This window comes from Camelina sativa, chromosome 13 (assembly GCF_000633955.1).
Source record: "Camelina sativa cultivar DH55 chromosome 13, Cs, whole genome shotgun sequence".
Taxonomy (NCBI): Eukaryota; Viridiplantae; Streptophyta; class Magnoliopsida; order Brassicales; family Brassicaceae; genus Camelina; species Camelina sativa.
In genome coordinates, this window is record NC_025697.1 from 6,472,405 (window position 1) to 6,485,082 (window position 12,678).

General features: G+C 33.4%; 3 protein-coding genes across 3 annotated transcripts; 2 read left to right on the top strand and 1 right to left on the bottom strand.

Moving 5' to 3' along the window:
* On the top strand, positions 764–3,382 carry LOC104735530 (probable WRKY transcription factor 72). The gene is made up of 4 exons (XM_010455339.2): positions 764–912; positions 1,041–1,643; positions 1,767–1,880; positions 2,334–3,382. The coding sequence occupies exons 1-4, from the start codon at positions 844–846 to the stop codon at positions 3,186–3,188; spliced, it is 1,641 nt and encodes a 546-aa protein (XP_010453641.1). The 5' UTR covers positions 764–843; the 3' UTR covers positions 3,189–3,382.
* LOC104735531 (aldose 1-epimerase-like) lies at positions 3,878–6,119 on the top strand. Its single transcript, XM_010455340.1, has 6 exons — positions 3,878–4,605; positions 4,690–4,739; positions 4,846–4,969; positions 5,053–5,160; positions 5,300–5,609; positions 5,703–6,119. Exons 1-6 carry the CDS (start codon positions 4,038–4,040, stop codon positions 6,010–6,012), a joined length of 1,470 nt encoding a protein of 489 aa, XP_010453642.1. The 5' UTR covers positions 3,878–4,037; the 3' UTR covers positions 6,013–6,119.
* On the bottom strand, positions 9,532–11,601 carry LOC104735533 (homeobox-leucine zipper protein HAT7). The gene is made up of 3 exons (XM_010455342.2): positions 11,203–11,601; positions 10,486–10,928; positions 9,532–9,973 (listed from the first exon to the last, which is right to left on the bottom strand). The coding sequence occupies exons 1-3, from the start codon at positions 11,372–11,374 to the stop codon at positions 9,632–9,634; spliced, it is 957 nt and encodes a 318-aa protein (XP_010453644.1). The 5' UTR covers positions 11,375–11,601; the 3' UTR covers positions 9,532–9,631.

Here is a 12,678-nt window from a genome sequence, read left to right on the forward strand (position 1 = left end):
ACAGATTTGGAAAACATGTGTTTGATGAGGGAGGCCTAATAAATACACTAAATAAAGAAACAATATAAGATTTAAAGAGTTGACGAATGCTCATGTGGATGTGAGGCCAAGAAATATAAGTCTTCTCCCATGAAGCTTCAAGGACATATCCTTTCACATTATACAATCTCTATTTGACGCCGTACATTTAGGCTCTTTCTTATAGGAATTAACTAGTTTCATTTATTGCATTTGGACATTTTAATAGTGTACTCTAATTTAATAATCAAGATCCATATAGACTCTTCCTACACTTGGTTCAATTAATAAGAAGGAAGTTTATACTCCTTGTTAAAATTCATTAAAGTTTTCATGTAAAAGTTTTTTATTAGGTTTATGTTAAATACCATTGAATTCACTAATATGTATTCAAATTTATTTTTATGCTTTTTAAAAGTCAAAACATACAAAAAGATTCGAAAATTATACTACTAACTAAGATTAAAAAGGTATTTTTTATGTACTAGTTGTAATATTTATTTTAATTGACCCTACTAAAACGGAGAAGTGGTATTATTATCAAAAAAAGTCAGGAAACAATTTATTTATTTTCCCTAGTTAGTTTAGAATATATTAGACAGATATGATTGGAGGAAAAAGTACCAAAATTCAATTAAAATAAAATAAAAAAATTGAACATGTTGAAGTGTTGACGCTTTGGGTCCCCTCGAAGAAAACTACACACAAACACATATGGCTATAAGTAAAGCGTTTGATATTCTGTTTATGGAGAAGAAATAGAGAACAAAGAGAGAAAGATAATTCAAACAACAAGAAGAAGACAAAGATCTTACATTTCTAGCAATGGAGGTTCTCCTGAAGTTACCCGCTTCAGATTCTCCTCTTAAGGATAAGGTTTTTGGATCTGTTAAGGTAAATATACTAACTATATATGTAAATATACAGAAACTATATATGTCAATGAAAGAACTCCTTGGAACAATATTAGATTTATAGTTGAGAAGTTAATCAATTTTTTTATGCAATGATCTTTTTATTAGGGTGTGGGTGATCATCAAGAACTTGAATCTGCCAAGGCCGAGATGAGCGAGGTGAAGGAAGAGAACGAGAAGCTTAAAGGGATGCTCGAACGAATAGAAAGTGATTACAAAACTCTCAAACTCAGATTCTTCGACATAATTCAACAAGAACCTTCAGACAACCCAGCTCAAAACCAAAATCATCCCAAGCCAACAACGACAGATTTGAGTTCTTTTGATCAAGAACGCGAGCTTGTATCACTTTCACTCGGGAGAAGAAGTTCTTCCCCGAGTGATAGCATCCCCAAAAAGGAAGAGAAAGATGCAAAGAGCGCAGAATTCAACGCTGACAAAGAGCTGACCAAGGCCGGTTTGACCTTAGGGATCAATAACATCGACGGCCGTGAATCAAACGTGAGTTTATCTATGGAGAACACTGCCAATTCTAGCCTGGAAAATAGCACAGAAGAAGCTCCTGGAGAAACCTGGCCGCCAAGTAAAGTTACCGGAAAGAGAAGCTCTCCGGCACCAGCCTCCGGTGGCGATGTTGAAGGTGAGACCGGTCAACAAAACCATGTTAAGAGAGCTAGAGTTTGTATTAGAGCAAGATGTGACACACCAACGGTACGTCCTTTTGATTTATATACATTCTAAATTGATCTAGAACGTAACGTACGTTGGTCATTGCAAAACAATTTGATTATGTATCTATGATCAATATTGACATGCTTGTTATATGCTGTATAGATGAATGATGGTTGTCAATGGAGAAAATATGGACAAAAGATTGCAAAAGGAAACCCATGTCCACGAGCATATTATCGCTGCACGGTTGCACCTGGATGTCCCGTCAGAAAACAGGTATATATATCTACCAAATAATCCTGGTTTTTCATTTTTTTAAAGAAATTAGTTTGGTAAAGTATGAACTAGTCAAATTTTAATTGAAAAAAAACTGTGATTGAATTTCATCTTGGTTTGGTTTGGATCTGATAAGAGTTTTTTTTCATTCATAAAAATATTAGACAATATGAAGGAAAAATTAAAGAATTTGTTGGTCTTTTCGAAGAATTGTTTAGTTTAACTTGGTTAGATTAGATAGAGGCATCATGAACCATTTATTATTCAATATCGTTCGCAGACTAGTAGACATCAAAATTGAACAATCCTTACTATATAGTACTATGACAACGACTGTTTTGTTTTCTTGCGTTTGTGTTTTCCTTAAGTTATCGTAGAAATATTTGTAGCGGCCAATGTAACATCCAAACAAAAAAAGATCTAACAGATTCTCTTAAACAATGACTGTTTTAGGTCCAAAGATGTGCAGATGACATGTCCATACTAATCACAACCTATGAAGGAACACACAGCCACCCTCTTCCACTCTCAGCCACCACAATGGCCTCCACCACCTCAGCCGCCGCCTCCATGCTCCTCTCCGGCTCCTCCTCCTCACCAGCCGCCGAAATGATAGGAAACAACCTATACGATAATTCAAGATTCAACAACTGCAGCAACAAATCCTTCTATTCACCCACCCTTCACTCCCCATTACATCCCACTGTCACTCTAGACCTCACCGCCCCACAACACCCATCTTCTTCGTCATTGCCTTCTTTAAATTTCAACAAGTTCTCAAACTCTTTCCAAAGATTCCCATCCACAAGCCTAAATTTCTCGTCTAATGCATCGTCATCATCAACCTCGTCTAATCTTAACCTACCGGCGATTTGGGGTAATGGGTATTCTTCTTATACTCCATATCCTTACAATAACGTCCAATTTGGGCCGTCCAACCTAGGGAAAACAGTCCAAAATAGCCAGTCCTTAACCGAAACCCTAACAAAAGCGCTTACATCCGACCCAAGTTTCCACTCGGTGATCGCAGCAGCGATCTCAACTATGGTGGGATCCAACGGGGAACAACAGATCGCCGGTCCACGGAATTCCATTGGCAATAACATTCAACAAACCACCACGACGAATAATAACAAAGGATGTGGAGGCTATTTTAGCAGCTTATTGATGTCTAACATAATGGCTAGTAATCAAACGGGTGCGTCTTTGGACCAACCATCGTCGCAGCTTCCTCCCTTCTCTATGTTCAAGAATTCTTCTTCGTCGTCTTCTACGACTAGTTTCGTTAACAAGGAAGAGAAAAGCTAGAGGTTCTTCCTTTTCTTCATTTTTGGGGTGATTTTTTATTATAGGTGTTTTAGTATTTGTATCAAAAGATGTTGATTCTTGTTCGTCCGTTTCTCAAAAGTGTTTCTTTTTTTTTTCTTTTTAAGTTAGGAAACTGTGGAACCGAATTCAAATAAACCAAAATTAAATGTACAATTTAAATGTTTTCTTGTGTATTATATAGCAAATATTTATTCTAATTATATTTAGATTGAGATGAAAAAAATAAAGAAATTAAAAAACGAGGGTAAAAGATACAATTGGTCAAGCAAATTACAGTTTGACAAAAAAAAAGAATTTCACAAAAAAACAGTGAATAAATGTAATTACACGCAAGTAAATTAAAGCGAAGAGGTTAATCACAATAAAGAAAGGAAAAATAAAGATCACGCGCCTATAATGTGCGTGAAGTGAATGCAGCCTTAGTGGGCCTAATAAAATGGGCTATAGCGAGAAATCTTTGACATTTAAGGTTAAAGCCCAAGTGATTTATGTGATAAACACCAACACACCATTTTAATGATACGTCTGGGAGAGAGTTCGGTGATCCATGCAGCTTTAGTTGTAAAGAATTTTCTTTTATTTATTTCTTTTTGTTGTACAGATTTTATATGGGTAGTTCTTATTTGTGATAAGGAAAAAAATTATATATAATTGGAAACACAATCCGTTTTTATCTCCCGACTTTTCTGTGAATCACAAATTCGTCACAGTTTCCTATTTTTGTCTTATTTTATCTAAATAACATTCAACCTATAAATACTTACCAAGAAATTCATCTGACTCATTTTACTTTCTAACTCTTTTTTTTTTTGTTCTTTCTTCTTCAATATGGCGAGAGTTTCTATATTGTTATGTTTGGTTCTATTGGTTACATTAGGAGTTGTGATAAGTGTCTCGTTTGCGGACAACATTGAAGTGAAATCCAAAGATCTGGAGAGCAGTAAGAAAGATAAGAATGTTGATCATCATAATAGTCAAGACAAAGAGAAAGGAGGCGAAAAGGTAGATGATGGTGACCACAAGGTCGGTTCTGAAGATGATGAAAACGATAAGAAGGACAAAAAGAAAGGGCATGATGATGTGAGTAAAAAGGGTGATCAACATGAAAAGAAAGACAATGTTGATGAGAAGAAGAGTGCTGGTGGTCATGATAAAGATGAAAAGAATCATAAGGATACAAAGAAGGATGAACACGGTGAAGAAGATGATGATGATGATGATGATGATGACACCGATGATGCTACCGATGATGACGACGATGATGAAGATGAAACGGATGGAGATGATAATGAGAAGGCGAATATCGGGTTATACGAGCTCAAGAAAGGAAATCTAACAGTCAAATTCACAAATTGGGGTGCTTCAATCATGTCTCTCCACTTCCCAGACAAAAATGGTTAGTGTACCAAATCACAATTAGTTGTTAGCCAAAATACAACTCATAAGGATTTTTATTATAATGTTCAATACGAATTTTCAGGGAAAATTGACGATATTGTTCTTGGCTATGATAGCGTCAAAAGCTACAAGGTATGTCGAAATTTGTTTTTACCGTGTATATTTATTTTTTAATGTGTTTAAACTATCATTATTAGCTTACACTAGACTAATAAAGTAATTTGTAATCACTAATTAGACCGATAAAGTCTATTTTGGAGCAACCGTGGGACGAGTAGCAAATAGAATAGGAAATGCCCAATTCAAATTGAACGGTAAAGAGTACAAGACAAGTGCCAACGATGGCAAAAACACACTTCATGGTAAATTAATTATGAGTGCTAAAACATAATTAGATCAATCAGTTATGATTTATATTTGATAGGTGACACTTTTGTTGATTTAGGTGGGAAGAAAGGGTTTGGGGATGTTGTGTGGGCAGTATCAAAACACAAGTATGATGGCAAGAGTCCTCACATTGTCTTTACTTACACAAGTCCAGATGGCGATCAAGGTCCAAAACTTTTGATTTACAAACCTCATATTATATATCTTTCAATTCTTTTATTTCACCCCAACTTTTGAAATGTACTATTTAAGGAAGAATTAAATTAACGGTTGCTAGTTTTTTTTTTTTGCTTATATAACAATAGGGTTTCCCGGAGAACTCAATGCCACGGTGACATATAAACTTGTTAAAGACAATGAACTGAGTGTGGTGATGGAGGCAAAGCCTAAAGATAAAGCAACTCCGGTGAACTTAGCTCATCATACTTATTGGAATCTTGGTGGTCATAACGCTGGAGATATTTTGTCTGAAGAAATCCAGATCCTTGGTTCAAGTTATACTCCGGTCGACGGTGAGCTCATTCCCACAGGACAAATCTCTCCGGTGAAAGGAACACCGTATGATTTTCTCCAACTCCGTCCTATAAAAGATAATATGAAGGATCTTAAAACAGGGTGAGTGTTATATATATATATATATATATACTTTGCTAAAATATAATTTTGGTATGATTATTTTAGCTATATGATTCTTTTTAAATCTTGCAGATATGATATAAACTATTGCTTAGATGGCCAAGCGAATAAGATGAGAAAAATAGTGGAACTTGTAGATAGGAAATCAGGGAGAAAAATGGAGTTATCCGGGAACCAACCGGGTTTGCAATTCTATACCGGAGGAATGTTAAAGGATATCAAAGGGAAGAATGGGGCCGTTAACCAAGCTTACGGAGGATTATGTTTGGAAACACAAAGTTATCCAGATGCATTAAATTATCCGAAATTTCCTTCACAGATTGTCGAGCCAGGGAAAAATTACAAACACACAATGCTCTTCAAGTTTTCGATTGTTTCATAGATTGTTTTAGATTTTGGTACATGCATTATTACCTATGGAACCATGTTCCATGTTTAAGGTTCATGAAGAAGAAACTATAATTATATTGGTAAGTTTGTAACAATTGTTACTCTATCAAATTTCATGATGAACCTAACGTGTTTATTTCATCTCTACGTACGTATTTTATGTATAACTCATAATCACTAGCTAGTTTATTTTGATACATATATAGTTTTGGTTATGAGAATAATTTCATAAGTAAATGATGAACAAATTTTCGTAGTTCTTTTTTGATATTTTTTTCTGATTCTGTATAACCATACATATATATGATCATAGAGCCAAATTTCAGTACCCTATATATGAGTCAAGGACGTACCAATCTCAATAAGATGCTCACACCAAGTGCTTTTGAGAATCTCGGCGTCCTCTTTCAAAGCATCTTCGTCATTCTTTATTTTTTTGGGTATAATACAAAGCATCTTTTCGAAGACTTTACTCATTGGTTCATCAAACAAATACCCTTGGGGCATATGTTGAGATGTCGCTCGTGGTCGTGAGCATAGACTTTCTCGTCTCGGCTTTTGTTATTTCAGTAAATCCACTTTCATTAAAATAAAATAATAAAAATCATTAGAATTCTGAGGTTTTTTTTGAGATTAGAATATCGAACGAACTGAAAGTTAAAACTAAATAAGAAGAATGAGTTTGTGATGCACCAACTTTAACGAGATACGACTTTGTGTGTAATCGCTTAAGAATAGTTCAGCGACCCCAATATGTACATTTTTTAAAAAGAAATGTTATATATCAGTATTGCACATTATAATCGGGCACAAGCAAAGGTATATATGAATGTCTTCTGCAACAACTTAAGAATAAAATCCACAAATCCTCTCTCAGTTACTGTTAACATCAAATTAAAATACATTTAATGCGATTATGGCGAGTCAATCTATTCGTTAGACAGTGTTTGTTAAATCAAATGTAGAAAAGTTGAAAACAGATATTTTATAGGAGTTGACCTATCCATTATCCATCAACATAAACATGTGCACTTCACCAAAATTCTTATACAACCTTATAAATTATATGAGAAAACCCAAAATCTCACATGCCATTATCTAGCTATGTATATATTCCATAAACTACGTATGTAAGTACGTACACGTATATGTGATGTCCGAATATAGTTTTGTGAGCTGACCATAATTTTTTTTAACTTTTATCATAACTTTCTTTCTAGCTACATGATCAAATTCATGTGAAATAATTTTATGCACAAGAATGAGAACAAAAACTAAATATGCATTCGTATTTCAAAAATTTAGAGTCGTAAGGGTTTCTGTCGAATATTCAAAACGATTTGTCGAAATTTTGTGCAAAAGAAATTCTTGGTGAAACTGAAACGATTAAGTTTAGTAATTTATCAGAACAGAATAAAGAGAAACCATTGCCTAATAACTTTACCTCATAATTAACTGGATACTACTAATACAGATTTATTTTGAACATACATATCGTTTTTGGCCAAACTTTCACAATCGCAAGTTTTGAGTTTTTGTAGGAAGTGAAGTGGTGGCAGTGAGGTCACATGGAGAGCCCACAAAAGGAGAAAAATATTTGGTACTCTATTTGTTTTCTAGTGTAATAATAATAATAATAAATAAATAACGTGTATATATATATAGAGAGAGTTTCTAATTAAAAATTATAAACTCTTGAATTCAAAAGCATCCAAAGATCCGAAAAGCTAGTAAGATAGATGAGTGAACTATTTCTCCGAAACACTGTTTCACTTCTGTTCTCTTTTTGGACTTTTCTTTTTCGTCTTTGGAATGTGTGCTTCCAATAATCTTCCTCAGTTACCTGTTACCACTATCGTTATTATCTAAAATTGTTAGTAAAAACTTCCATATTAGTAGTATTTTGCACACACAAAAAAAAGCTTCCTTATTAGTTGGTTACTGTAAATATCTTAAATAAATTAAATAAAACGTTTACTGACTTATATCAGTTCGAGTTTCAGTTCAAATTTTTTTTTATACTATAGAAAGAATTTAAATCAGCTTATGAAAAGGACAACAGTACTCAACATCGTGACTGAATAAAAAGTTGTACTTAGATCTATATGCGACTGACTACGTGACACACATTAAATAGAGTTTTGAACTCTGGTTTAATTAGTTCATTAAAATTTAATGATATATTATAATTTTGTATGAGTTCGTTCTTGTCGATTTTGTAATTTACAAGTACTATAAGAAAGAAAAACATACTTTGCACAAAAAAAAAAAGAAAGAAAGAAAAACATACTATACTAGCAAAGAAAAATTATTCTAACTAAATAAGGATAGTGGTTAATTGATAGAAATTTCTAACTAAATTTCTATCATTTAAGCAGAATTTATTAGATGATAGAAAATCACAATTGTTCAAACTAATAGGGGTTAATTGACATTTTGTATAATAAATGAGCGAAAATTTAGAATATACTATAAAATATATATAATTTTGCAGATTTGACCGATGATGATGATTTACGAAAATCAGGGTAACTACATTTTACTAAAAACATTACCTTACTCAATGGTAATTTTTCAAGAAAGTCTCTCATCTAAAAAAATTAATAGAATCTGTCTTAATGGTAATCGTAGTTGGGGTGGACAAATCCGTCTACGGACCAAACCGTCCTGTTTTAAGTGTGGACAGCAAACCGTTGTGGTCCAACTGTATTTGTAAGCAAAAGCGGTTTGTAGTTAGTCTGATCCGCTGCTGTTTTATCTCTATTTATTTTGGACCGCAGATGGATTTGTCCGCTTTGACCGCTGCAACGATTCACACCCTAAAAGACTTATTCTTATATATCTGATAGAAAGAAAAAAATCCCACACGAGCAGACGATTTTATAAAATAAATTAAAAGGTAGATGGAAAAATGTCAGGTGTAAGATATATTTCATGGCTCTTGTTGTGTCAATGGCAGAGCTGGAATCCCACTCGAAGGCACATGCATCTGAAACTTCTCATATGTTTTTGTTATTTTCTTTTTAGCTTTGTGTTCCAACCTAGCAAAACATTTAAAACCAAAATTCATCATATACTATATGTTATACTTTACAAGACGATGTCATTTTGACACGTTCACTTCAGAAGTATATAAAGCTGGAGTTTTGGAAAAAGAAAAAAATAATATTTGCAAAATTAGTGAATAAAACTGATGACTTTTTTTGGGAATAAACATGATATGCGATAATGCGACTAGCTAAATAAGCGATAAAAATGAAAAATTTTCATTTCTGACGAATATATATAACATGTTTTAATGCGCTGCTTTGTTATATACGGATATATTTGCATATGAAGGAAAAAAAATTATTCATTCAATTGAAGTGACGAGAAAAATCATACTACAAATTTGCTGAGTATCCCCCTATACACCAATTTTCTCTACAAACCCAAATGAATTAAAAAAAAAAACATAATAACCCAATTCAATTTAATTTAAACAGTGCCAAATAATTTCAAAATAACTCAATTAAAAAAAAGTTCTATGAAATTTTCTTTTGATGATAATAGTAATGATATCAAGATGAGTATGATGTTGAAGATTATGAAGTTGTTCTTGAACAGTATACTCAATTGAACTGATGATGATTGTGATGTTGTTGCTGCTGGTCAGGCCATGCCCAATAACTAGCCGACGTGGTTTCATCAATACCATTGAACATATTGCAAAATCCTTGATCTTGTTCTTGAACCATCCGATGATCGATATGGGTTGAGGTCGTGGTTGCGGTCGCGGTCGCAGATCGGATTGAAGAAGGGAAAAGATCTTTGATCATGCTCACATGATTTATGTCTGAAGTATTATTATTATGATTATTTTCTGTGCTCCCATTGTTGCTCCATGAAGCTTCTGCCAATTCTCTCTTGATCTTTGCTGATTCTTTACGGTCGTGTTTCTTCAATGCCACTAACTGTTTTATGTTGCCAATATCATCACACGTAAACCAAAGTCAGTGGAGAGATTTACACATTAATTTTTATTCAATTGTTAAATAGTAAAATAAATTATCGTAATGTCAACTCCACAAGCACATGGGAAGTTTAGTAATTTAAAATGTATGTACACAAGAATCTTTATTTAATAATACAAAAAGAGTTTATAATTACTGTCTTTTGACAAACATCTTTGCGTTGGATCAAGAGCCTATCAATAATCTAATTGCAAATGATATCATACTATATATACATATTAAAGCCATTCTAAGATCTCCAACTACGTGTTAATCCATGAAGTTTTTATATGCTTGATTATTGATAATAAGTCATCAACTAAAATTTACAAACTATCAATATTTATTATTTCTTTCATCGTATAGACCACGAAGAACATATAATATTAAAACATTCATATCAGTTTGATCGGAGTAACGTGATGATGTTGAAATAGAAATACTAGTCGAATTTGTGTGTATATTACGCATACCTCAGCATGTAGTTTCTTGTTGTGGGCAAGAAGAGAATCGTTGTCCGATTTCAAAACATCAAACTGTTTCTTGAGCGAATCATAGTCCCTCTCGAGCTGCTTTGTCTTCCACCTAGCTCTCCTGTTCTGAAACCATATCGCAATCTGCCTAGGCTGCAATCCCAAAGCCTTGGCAAGCTGCATCTTCCTCTCCGGCTCCAGCTTGTTCCCAAGCTCGAAGCTCTTCTCTAATGCTCTAACTTGCTCTAAATTCAGCCTCTTCTTCTTCTCTCCTAACATCATATGTGACCCATCATCCGATAGATTGTCTTCCTCGCCTACCTGGTCTTGATCATTCATGTTGTTGGTCGTGGTCGGGCTTTTTTGAGTTAGATTATGATGATGATCTGGTACTCCCGTAAACGACATTGATCTGTTCATCATGTAGTTTCCTCCTCCTCCTCCTACACCAAACAAATACAACAAAGTTAATTACCATGTTTCTTTTTTGGTAACTTAGGATTCCAAGGCCGAAGTCCAGAATGATCTCGAAGTCGTTATGTGAATTCCGAAGTGAATCAAACATTCAATGGAACATAGATAAATTTTGTATTCAAATTTTGGTAAAGTAACATTCAAAGATCTTGAACTTTTTTTTTAATTTGTCGTATATGTGTGTGTGCGTGTATGTGAGAGAGAGAGAGAGAGAGAGAGAGAGAGAGAGAGAGAGGTACTTACCATAGAAGAGGTGGGGAGGGCAAGAAGGAAGAGATGTAGGGGAAGGTAAGTGATGAGTATTGTCTTCATGGAGTTGCTGAAACATGAATCCATGTTGTGGAAAGGCCATCTCCAATCTCAATCCTTCTTGATTATTACTAATATTGTTCCTTCCCTCCTTATACATATACATATATATGATATATAATATATATATATATATATATCTATACAAACTCTCAAAACCCAGCAGCGATCAACTCTTCTTATGAATTGTGAGCTGATCAATTTTCCTAGATTAGATAATTTGTTGAAGAACAATATTACACAAGAGCATTGAAAGTTTTCTTGTGAGGAAGTATTAGTAAGATCAGTTCATAGGAGGTTTGTATAGGACCCACCCTTTATACCATCTAAAGCTTTTAGGGCATATGCTGATTTTTCTTTTGATACAATTTGTATAGGACACTTGGGAAATTAAAATTGAAATTTAATGGCACATGGATATGTCCATACATTTTCCACTTCATTTTTCTATACTGTTTAATCTTATGCTACTAATATACAGCTTAGCTTGTACATATATACAACTATAAACCAACTAATACAATTGATTTTAACATTTTTTTGATCAAAGTAATCCTTTTGTCACACAATTATTATCCTAATATTCACAATTAGATCTCAACATTCACCAATAAATTATCTTTGAGGGATATGATATAAAGATTAGCTTATAAATTTCGAGATCAAGGAGATATATAATCAGTGTAAAATGTTAGAAACTTTTAGATCTACTCATGTACAATATAATTAATATGTACAAACATGTAATCATTTTAAGAAGATAAGCAAACAATTAAAAGAAATGATGACACCCATTACTCTCAATCCTCGAATATAGGCGTAGCATTAGGGAAATTGTAATCAATGCTAATAGTGTCTTGGAGCGGTACGCTCGAATACATTAATTTATCATGCATGAATTTTAATTTTTCAGGTGTAATCAATAACTAATTATATATCCTCCACATATCTAACTGTAGTTTGTACGTATAAGGTTTGCTAGTGCGTATAGATCACCGATTTTATATTATTGCATTTTTCAAACTTTATTATTAGCATTTTACGTACTGTCGCGTACATATATATTACTTTTCTTAGAAGGATAAAAAAAAATTCTTTTAAGAAAAATCACACTCATTGGTTTTTTGAAGAACATTCCACAGTACAAATTAAACGCATGTGTGTTCTTCTCGCCAGGTAATCGCGTTCACACCATGCACCGACCTAAGTTTTTTCTTACATAACCAAACTTAATTAGTCTTTATTATTTAGAATCTTAGATTCAAAGTATTAAGTGATAACTATTAACTGTGTCAAAAAGAAAAAAAATTATAGGTAGATAAAGTCTTCTTTTTTCTTTTTCTTATAAGTTAGAATAAACATTCGACTAAATTTTGAAAGTTAGGGTCCAAATATGAAGGGTTATCTCTC

What these genes read in the sequence shown, in the direction of transcription:
- LOC104735533 (XM_010455342.2), bottom strand. Translation starts at nt 11,374, where the DNA reads ATGTATATGTATAAGGAGGGAAGGAACAATATTAGTAATAATCAAGAA. An exon ending in CCCTCCCCACCTCTTCTATG is followed by an intron (nt 10,929 to 11,202) that starts GTAAGTACCTCT and finishes TGTTTGGTGTAG; the next exon opens with GAGGAGGAGGAGGAAACTAC. An exon ending in ACAAGAAACTACATGCTGAG is followed by an intron (nt 9,974 to 10,485) that starts GTATGCGTAATA and finishes AACATAAAACAG; the next exon opens with TTAGTGGCATTGAAGAAACA.
- LOC104735530 (XM_010455339.2), top strand. Translation starts at nt 844, where the DNA reads ATGGAGGTTCTCCTGAAGTTACCCGCTTCAGATTCTCCTCTTAAGGAT. An exon ending in AGGTTTTTGGATCTGTTAAG is followed by an intron (nt 913 to 1,040) that starts GTAAATATACTA and finishes TCTTTTTATTAG; the next exon opens with GGTGTGGGTGATCATCAAGA. An exon ending in GATGTCCCGTCAGAAAACAG is followed by an intron (nt 1,881 to 2,333) that starts GTATATATATCT and finishes TGACTGTTTTAG; the next exon opens with GTCCAAAGATGTGCAGATGA.
- LOC104735531 (XM_010455340.1), top strand. Translation starts at nt 4,038, where the DNA reads ATGGCGAGAGTTTCTATATTGTTATGTTTGGTTCTATTGGTTACATTA. An exon ending in AAGTCCAGATGGCGATCAAG is followed by an intron (nt 5,161 to 5,299) that starts GTCCAAAACTTT and finishes ATATAACAATAG; the next exon opens with GGTTTCCCGGAGAACTCAAT. An exon ending in ATGAAGGATCTTAAAACAGG is followed by an intron (nt 5,610 to 5,702) that starts GTGAGTGTTATA and finishes TAAATCTTGCAG; the next exon opens with ATATGATATAAACTATTGCT.